At 56.3% G+C, this 9,784-nt stretch overlaps 1 protein-coding gene across 1 annotated transcript; it reads right to left on the bottom strand.

Annotated features, from left to right (window-relative positions):
- Nucleotides 1-4,855: 4,855 nt before the first annotated feature.
- On the bottom strand, nucleotides 4,856-8,425 carry LOC308184806 (adenosine 5'-monophosphoramidase HINT1-like). The gene is made up of 4 exons (XM_080572384.1): nucleotides 8,236-8,425; nucleotides 6,685-6,790; nucleotides 5,774-5,981; nucleotides 4,856-5,559 (listed from the first exon to the last, which is right to left on the bottom strand). Exons 1-4 carry the CDS (start codon nucleotides 8,376-8,378, stop codon nucleotides 5,513-5,515), a joined length of 504 nt encoding a protein of 167 aa, XP_080428510.1. The 5' UTR covers nucleotides 8,379-8,425; the 3' UTR covers nucleotides 4,856-5,512.
- Nucleotides 8,426-9,784: the final 1,359 nt, after the last annotated feature.

Genomic DNA, 9,784 nt, shown 5'->3' with positions numbered 1-9,784 from the left:
CCGCACTCGGCCCGGCCCTCCGCGGCGCTCATTGGGCCGACAGATCGCCGCCGACCGCTCCCGCGCCTCGATTGGCTGCCTCGCCTGCCCTCTTCCCTTGTCCCCGCCCTCTCGGCGGCTCCGCTCCCGTCGACCCGGTGCTTATCGGCGCTCAGGGAGGTCGCGTGCCCTCGGGGCGCGGAGGGATCCGACCGGGAGGGAGGAAGTGGGCGCCCGAAAACGGGCTGGGCGGCTCCGCGGAGGGAAGCCGGGCCCTGCACGGCTGGGAAACGAGCTCCACAGAACGGTTGCTCCGATCATAGAATCATAGCATGGCTTGGCTTGGCAGGGACCTTACTTAAAGATCACCTAATTCCAACCCCCCCGCCCTGGGCAGGGACACCTTCCACTAGACCACGTTGCTCAAAGCCCCATCCAACCTGGCCTTAAACACTTCCAGGGACGGGGCATCCGCCACTTCTCCTGGCAACCCGTTCCAGTGCCTCACCCCCCTCTCAGGAAAGAATCTCTTCCAACTATCCAGTCTAAGTCTACCCTCTTTGAGTTTAAAACCATTACTCCTTGCCCTATCGCTCCTCTCCCTGACAAAGAGTCCCTCCCCAGCTTTCCTGTAGGGCCCCCCCTTTGGGTACTGGAAGGCCCCTCCAAGGTCTCCCCGGAGCCTTCTCTTCTCTCTCCAGGCTGAACCACCCCAACTCCCTCAGCCTGCCTTCCTGGGAGAGGTGCCCCAGCCCCCTGGTCATCTTCGTGGCCCTCCTCTGGACGCGTTCTAGTACGTCCCCGTCCTTCTTGTGCTGGGGGCCCCAGAGCTGAACACAGTACTTACTCTAGGTGGGGCCTCACAAGAGCACAGCAGCAGAGAGGGAGAATCACCTCCCTCGACTTGCCGGCCGCCCTCCTTTTGATGCGGCCCAGGATACGGGTGGCTTTCCGGGCTGCAAGCGTCCATTGCATTGCCGGCTCCGGTTGACGAGCTTCTCATCAACCAACGCCCCCAGGCCCTTCTCCTCAGAGCTGCTCTCCATCCATTCTCCGCCCAGCCTGGATTCGTGCTTAGGATTGCCCCGGACCAAATGCGGGACCTCGCGCTCGTAGCCCCAACTATTATTTATGACCCTATCAGCTCCACCCCAAACACGCTGGTGGCTTTTGGGCGCTGCTCCCCGCAGGCAGATCCCCGCTTTTGCCAGGGCAGGCCTTACCTTTTCAGAAGTTGCTCCACAACCTTCCCTGAGAGCCCCACTTCAACTGCTGGTGTTTCTAAGGGGGAAAGCTGCACCTCCCGCGCACGGGGTGGCGGGGAGGAATACAAAGCCTGTGCTCAGCCCTGGCACATCACAACTGGGTTTGTGCTCAGCTGGGGAGGAGGCTTCTGGAAAAATAGGCAGTGCCCCCCAAGGCTGCCCAAGCGTGGTCCGCGGTGCCCTGCAGCAGCCCCAGGGAGAGCGGAGCTCAAACTGGCCCGACACGGCGGCAGGGACGTGGCCGTCCCCACACGCGCGGTTCCTGCCTGAGTAGGCCACAGCGCTTCTGCCTCTCTGACAGGCTTGGAGGGTAACGACATCAGAATACGCTCGCTTTAGTTTGAGGTTCCAGGCGCTACTGCCATCGGGATGGCACACGGGGACGGGGCTGGGGCTGGGGCTGGGGGCAGGCAACCACAGGCAGCTTTAACATCTCAGTCCTCCCCGTCGGCCATCTCCCAGCTACCACGCGGGCCACTCAGTGCGACCAGACACCAATTCACCCAAGGCAACAAAAATATTTACAGAGCTACACCTCTCCTCGTAACTGTTTGTTGTTTACGGCTGAAACCACTCCTGGGATAGGATATGCCACCTGGACTGAGCAAAGCCTTTGATACGGTCCCTCACCACATTCTTCTCTCTAAATTGGAGAGGTATGGATTTGAAGGATGGACTGCTGGGCGGATAAAGAATTGGTTGGCTGGTCGCAGCCAAAGGGTTGTGGTCAACGGCTCTATGTCTGGGTGGAGGCCGGTCACAAGCGGTGTCCCTCAGGGGTCGGCCTCGGGACCGGTGCTCTTCAACATCTTTAGCAATGACACAGACGACGGAATCGAGCAAGTTTGCAGATGACACCAAGCTGAGCGGTGCAGTCGATACAACAGAGGGAAGGGATGCCGTCCGGAGGGACCTGGACAGGCCGGAGAAGTGGGCCCATGAGAACCTAATGAGGTTCAACAAGGCCAAGTGCAAGGCGTTGACCTTGGGCTGGGGCAATCCCAGGTATTTCTATAGACTGGGAGAAGAAGAACTTGAGAGCAGCCCTGCGGAGAAGGACTTGGGGGTCCTGATGGACGAGAAGCTGGACACGAGCCAGCAGCGCGCGCTTGCAGCCCGGAAGGCCAACTGTGTCCTGGGCTGCATTAACAAAGGGGTGGCCAACAGGGAGAGGGAGGTGATTATCCCCCTCTACCCTGCTCTTGGGAGACCCCACCTGGAATACTGCGTGCAGGCCTGGGGCCCCCAGCACAAGAAGGATGTGGAGCTCTTGGAAAGGTCAGTCTCACCTCCGTCCCTGGAAAGGTGTTGGAACAGCTTGTTCTGGATGCCATCTCCAAGCCATTGGAAGAGAAGGAGGTTATGAGGAGTAGTCAGCATGGATTCACCAAGGGGAAATCGTGCTCGACCGACCTCGTTGCCTTCTATGATGGCATCACCAGCTGCGTTGATGGAGGGAGAGCAGTGGATGTCATCTACCTTGACTTTAGCAAGGCTTCCGATACTGTCTCCCACGACGTCCTGCTAGCAAAGCTGAGAAAGCGTGGGATAGACGAGTGGACGGTAAGGTGGGTTGAGACCTGGCTGACCGGCCGAGCTCAGAGGGTGGTGATCGGCGGCGCAGAGTCCGGCTGCAGCCCTGTGACTAGCGGTGTTCCCCAGGGGTCGGTGCTGGGTCCGGTCTTGTTCAACATCTTCATCGCCGACCTTGACGAGGGAATAGTGTCCACCCTCAGCAAGTACGCCGATGATACAAAGCTGGGAGGAGTGGCCGACACGCCAGAAGGCTGTGCTGCCATTCAGCGAGACCTGGGCGGGCTGGAGAGCTGGGCAGGAAGAAGCCAAATGAAGTTTAACAAGAGCAAGCGTAGAGTCCTGCACCTGGGAAGGAACAACCGCGTGTATCAGTACAGGCTGGGGGATGACCTGCTGGAGAGGAGCGCTGCGGAGAAGGACCCGGGGGTCCTGGTGGACGACAGGTTGACCATGAGCCAGCGGCGTGCCCTGGTGGCCAAGAAGGCCAATGGGATCCTGGCGTGCGTTAAAAGGAGCGTGGCCAGCAGGTCAAGGGAGGTGATCCTCCCCCTCTACTCTGCCTTGGGCAGGCCTCGCCTGGAGTACCGTGTCCGGTTCTGGGCTCCCCAGTACAAAAAGAGAGACAGGGATCTCCTGGAAAGAGTCCAGCGGAGGGCAACAAAGATGATACGGGGCCTGGAGCATCTCCCCTATGAGCAAAGACTGAGAGACCTGGGCCTGTTCAGCCTTGAGAAGAGAAGACTGAGAGGGGATCTTATCAATGATTACAAATATCTTAAGTGTGGGAGACAGTGGGACTTGGCCACCCTCTTTTCAGTGGTTTGTGGGGATAGGACAAGGGGCAACGGCCAAAAACTGGAGCACAGGAAGTTCCGCACCAACACGCGAAAGAACTTCTTCACGGTGAGGGTGACGGAGCGCTGGAACAGGCTGCCCGGGGAGGTTGTGGAGTCTCCTTCTCCGGAGATATTCAAGGCCCGTCTGGACGCCTACCTGGGCAGCCTGCTCTAGGGAACCTGCTCTGGCAGGGGGGTTGGACCCGACGATCTCTTGAGGTCCCTTCCAACCCCTACGAATCTGTATATACAGGAGTAAAAATACACGTGTTGATAGCGATAGGACAAGGGGGAATGGTTTTAAACTAAGACAGGGGAGATTTAGCTTAGATATTAGGAGAAAGTTTTTCACTCAGAGGGCGGTGAGGCACTGGAACGGGTTGCCCAGAGAGGTTCTGGATGCCCCATCCCTGGAGGCATTCAAGGCCAGGCTGGACGCGGCTCTGGGCAGCCTGCTCTAGTGGTTGGCAACGCTGCCCAGAGCAGGGGGGTTGAAACTAGATGATCTTTAAGGTGCTTTTCAACCCAGGCCATTCTATGGTTCTATGATATGCTCTTTGAAAGCGTACAGGCTAAAGGAAGGGTCAAATTGGTGCCTCGGGGGCAAATTTCTTCGCCTTCTACGGTTGTCTAACAGTGCCTATTAAGCAAAGAGATTACCAATCGTCTTCCTCCTCTACTTTCTCAGGAATTAAACACCTTTTGTGAAAGACTACAAGCGCTGATAGCATTAGCTAGACCTAGCTAGACCGACTGGGGAACAGTTGAACACGTAAATACTTACTCAAGGTCCATTTGCACAGGTTTCTTTGAGCAGTTCCATGGGCTCTTCTACGTCAACAAAACAGACCAATGAAAGAGACCAAGGACAAATACAGAAACAGAACAGTTGATCAAGTGCCAATTTAAGAAGCTTTCCCTGAAAGGGCAACAGCATCTCCACCTCCACCCACCCCTCCCCTCCCCTCCCCTCCCCCCCCCCCCCCCCAAGTAGTTGACTTCCACAACTATTTTCATCTGACCCCGCAAACGGCAAATTCTATATTACTTCGAGTAGAACAAGGGCTGTTTCTTGTTTCGGTTTGGTTTTTATCATTCAGCTTCTTCAAAAGACTTTAGTCATTCACAGCTGCAATCGTTAACCCCGCAAACAGATCCAGTAACAAAGATCATTCCTCCTGCTAAGGAATCGAGTTTCTTTGTGAGGAACGGAGTCACAAAAATCATTTCATTAGCAAGTTTCAAACACTAAAAATATTTAATAGCATTTTAACGCTCCCACGCTCCAGTAAGCCTTGAACGTAACCGCAATTAAACAAGGAGCACAGCAAAGCCAGAGGTCTAACAAAGCACGAGAGGTGATCGCATTTAAACGCCTTATGGTGCCTTTAGCTAATCCTTCTTCTAGTTCCTGAACAACGGACTTCGTTTAGGAAAAAAAAAGACTCTAAAAATACATACAAAAAAATAAAGGGAACGGCAGCCGAGTCTTGAACGTTCAGAAGCCGACTCAAGCATCCCAGAGCCTTCTACGCTTTGAAAAGCGTCTGTGGGAGAAATTACTTCTCGAAGTTGCGAAACCCACGACTGAAAAGAAAGCGGTAGCAAAACTCCTACGGTAGTCAAGAACAGGCTGACAAGCACCTGTCAGAAATCACACCGGGTAGAGTTTATTCTGCCTCCTCGGGACAGGGGCAGACAACAGACGATGCCTGGAAGCTTTCTTCCAACCTTATTCTTCTCTGGTTCTACATCTGCCAGTCCTCGATGCGGCTGTTTCGCAATAAAAGCACGCCCTTTTATTTGGGAGCAGGGGGAAGATAGCAAGGCCTCAAACACACAGCACATCCTAGATCGTCTTAGGGAGATGGAGACCCACAGGACCGCCGAGCGCTTCTATCTTCGCGTTTCAAATGACTGGGCAAACCACCATCTACACGACACTGTCAACAGACCGAAACATTCTTTTAACTTGCAGAACTATTTCCATCGGCAAGACACACAAGACAGAGGTCATATCCCCATGCTCCATCTTTATTGTGCAAATGCTGCTCAAAGCTCTTTATTACCCTCCATAGACAGCCGTCCAGGAAAAAAAAAAAAAAAAAAATCATACATCAACAGGGGCTAGATTGACGGGCAACATATGAAACCTACTCGGCGGCGACCCGTACGCGTGCAGTGACGCCTGCGGTGCAAAAACCTTAGCCAGGAGGCCGGCCCAACTGACCGCCACCCAGAATACGTAGATGTACACGACAGCCCGAAGGGCCCGAGGGTGGGCATTCACAGCCATCCGGAATCCATTGGTCAGGTCCAGGTTAGCAGCACACTTCTTGCCAACAACCATTACACGCCCAAGAAGCTGGAAAAAGGAAATAACGTTACCTAACATAACGTGCCACGACGCACAGAACGAACGCGAGCGGAGAACCATCCACAGAACACGGTTAGCTAATCCTTCACGATTCAACCGCTGCTCTTTGAATTACCCTCTAGACAGGAACAGACTACAAAACAGTCACAGAAGCTAAATTTGTCTCGGGGGTTAAAGCCCCCGTCATAGCTTCGGGCAACGTAAGCCGCTCTGGCGGAAAATAAAAGCTTCACGGTGCCTTTTCTTTTGCGTGGCCTCACAAAGCCTTGGAACTTGACTTGCATAGCTAACAGCGAAACAAACACCCAGCGCCGCTCAACCAGCTTTCCCTTTCCTCGCCTCTGACCTGCCCAAACCCCAAGCCCTCTTCTGCATAGTCAAAGTACCACCGCCGCTGTCTGGAAACCGTGAAAACGGGCATCAGACCGTACTTCGGAACAACACTGCTTTTTGCACTACAAGCGCGTAGCCGGAGACCAGCATCGCTTTATATCGCCGCTCTTAGTCAAAAAGCTCAACTCCATTACAAGCTAGAGGCAAAAGACTACAGCATCGGAAAACCCAAAATAGCCTACTGTGCGCCCCTCCGCAACATCCAGAGGAAAAGAGGGGACGGGAAAGAGTCTAGGAAGTTACAAACTAGTTACAGGTACAGCCAGCCTAGCGAAAAGAAAGCTCCCACAGTACTCACGGGTCCGCCAGAATCTTCTGCTTCACATAACCGGACAACTGCCTTCTCAGGAAGGACTAGGAAAAAACACTGGAGCCTGAGGCGAACTATCACGGAACGCAAGGCGCTGGAGGAAGAGTAAACAGTTACAACGCAGTCAGCTTCAGAGAAAGGCAACAGCTTAAGCAAATCACTATGCCCCACCGAACTCGTCCTACCGAAGCAGATTATCAGGTACCCCAAACGCGCACGACAAAACAGCGATTCTTCTTAAGCGATCTTTGAATAGGCAAAGTTCTCTACCTTCTACACGCAAAACACACAAGCGGCAAACAATTGCTAACTGTCCTTCAGTTATGTCCAAATATTGCCTCGGCCAGAGGTAGGAAGGCATCTTCAAAGAACCCGGAGTAATCCGGCTGAGGCTGTATAAACTCTCCGTCCTCGATAACGCCACGTACTCAGGGGAAAGAACATTCCAAGTTAGCCCGTTACGGCCGGCTCTACGTCAGACACCTCCAGACCGAGGCCAAGGTATCACCTGCGAAACACGAATACCACCGATCTGTAGGAAACCATCGACTCGCAACTAATTGCGAGGGAACTCCCCAAATCACCAGCAGACCGAAACTGCATACGGCACCAGAAGCAGGATCCAGCACGCAAGGTGACGGGGGCAACGAGACAGCCGAGTACTTCAGATTAGCGACTTCCGGCAGTTTTATTTATTTTAGATGCGACTGAAACAGCGCCGATAAGACTCGATTCCACAGATGCTTTGCACTTCTTACTCACCATCGCCTTTCACTGCGCGACAATCGAGAATTACGAGCCTTCCTCACACTTCTCCCCCCTATAACATCGCTCAACTGTGAAACAGGCCTTCGGTACAGCGAGCTAAGCAAATTCAAGACCATTCGCTATAGCCAACTACACTCCAAAAGCAGTTCTAAGTTCCCCCCCCGCCTCAAGTGAGGACCAGCAGCCTGCGGGATTGACTGGCTTCTAGATGTTTAAGAAAGCTAGGAAAAGCTGCAATTCTTCCCTTTCACAAGCCACTTTGGAGAGAGCGTGCGCTCGCGTGCGCGGTGGGGGTGGTGCCATAACCAAAGCCTAGCACGGCCGAGCCGGGGCGTCTCTAGAACGCTGTCACGAGGCGCATCAAGACCTGCGTTTCTGCTACGCAGAAATGACTGATTACGGTCACTACTGCGATGCTCGCTGCCTATACGCAGGCAGTCCGAACCCCCAAGGAGACCGACTGCGCCGGCGACCCAGTACGCGCCGTGGCACCCCGGGGGCAGGCGGGACGCGCACCGAAGAAGCGCGGGGTTTTAGAGGCGCTGCAGTAGAGAGCGCCACGAGCCGGAGAGACCCCGACCGACCGACCGACCGACCGACCGTCCGTCCGTCCGTCCCTCCCTCCCTGCCTGCCTCCCTCCCTCCCGCAGCAAGGCCACCACCCGCCCTGCCGCACTCCCGGGACCCGCGACGGGCCCTCGTTTCAGAGGGCCTGCGAGCGGCCGAGGGAAGGAAGGAAAGAGAAGACTCGCACGACGACGCCGCGGCTACCTCCTCGCCCACGACCGCTCATCCTCACGGAGAACGTTGGCGGGGACCTCCTTGCCCTTGCAGGCGACCTCTCCGAAAGCGGCTGCAGCGGCAGCGCCGCCGCCGGGCCAGGCGGCCTGCGCCCTAACGATCCCGTCGGCCATGACGGCGCCCGCTCGGTACAACGCCCCCTCCCTTCCCGCACTCGGCCCGGCCCTCCGCGGCGCTCATTGGGCCGACAGATCGCCGCCGACCGCTCCCGCGCCTCGATTGGCTGCCTCGCCTGCCCTCTTCCCTTGTCCCCGCCCTCTCGGCGGCTCCGCTCCCGTCGACCCGGTGCTTATCGGCGCTCAGGGAGGTCGCGTGCCCTCGGGGCGCGGAGGGATCCGACCGGGAGGGAGGAAGTGGGCGCCCGAAAACGGGCTGGGCGGCTCCGCGGAGGGAAGCCGGGCCCTGCACGGCTGGGAAACGAGCTCCACAGAACGGTTGCTCCGATCATAGAATCATAGCATGGCTTGGCTTGGCAGGGACCTTACTTAAAGATCACCTAATTCCAACCCCCCCGCCCTGGGCAGGGACACCTTCCACTAGACCACGTTGCTCAAAGCCCCATCCAACCTGGCCTTAAACACTTCCAGGGACGGGGCATCCGCCACTTCTCCTGGCAACCCGTTCCAGTGCCTCACCCCCCTCTCAGGAAAGAATCTCTTCCAACTATCCAGTCTAAGTCTACCCTCTTTGAGTTTAAAACCATTACTCCTTGCCCTATCGCTCCTCTCCCTGACAAAGAGTCCCTCCCCAGCTTTCCTGTAGGGCCCCCCCTTTGGGTACTGGAAGGCCCCTCCAAGGTCTCCCCGGAGCCTTCTCTTCTCTCTCCAGGCTGAACCACCCCAACTCCCTCAGCCTGCCTTCCTGGGAGAGGTGCCCCAGCCCCCTGGTCATCTTCGTGGCCCTCCTCTGGACGCGTTCTAGTACGTCCCCGTCCTTCTTGTGCTGGGGGCCCCAGAGCTGAACACAGTACTTACTCTAGGTGGGGCCTCACAAGAGCACAGCAGCAGAGAGGGAGAATCACCTCCCTCGACTTGCCGGCCGCCCACCTTTTGATGCGGCCCAGGATACGGGTGGCTTTCCGGGCTGCAAGCGTCCATTGCATTGCCGGCTCCGGTTGACGAGCTTCTCATCAACCAACGCCCCCAGGCCCTTCTCCTCAGAGCTGCTCTCCATCCATTCTCCGCCCAGCCTGGATTCGTGCTTAGGATTGCCCCGGACCAAATGCGGGACCTCGCGCTCGTAGCCCCAACTATTATTTATGACCCTATCAGCTCCACCCCAAACACGCTGGTGGCTTTTGGGCGCTGCTCCCCGCAGGCAGATCCCCGCTTTTGCCAGGGCAGGCCTTACCTTTTCAGAAGTTGCTCCACAACCTTCCCTGAGAGCCCCACTTCAACTGCTGGTGTTTCTAAGGGGGAAAGCTGCACCTCCCGCGCACGGGGTGGCGGGGAGGAATACAAAGCCTGTGCTCAGCCCTGGCACATCACAACTGGGTTTGTGCTCAGCTGGGGAGGAGGCT

This window comes from Anser brachyrhynchus (genome assembly GCF_964034855.1).
Source record: "Anser brachyrhynchus genome assembly, chromosome: W".
NCBI classification, from domain to species: domain Eukaryota; kingdom Metazoa; phylum Chordata; class Aves; order Anseriformes; family Anatidae; genus Anser; species Anser brachyrhynchus.
The sequence above is the reverse complement of the archived record's forward strand: the minus strand, read 5'-3'. Positions and strand labels throughout refer to the sequence as shown.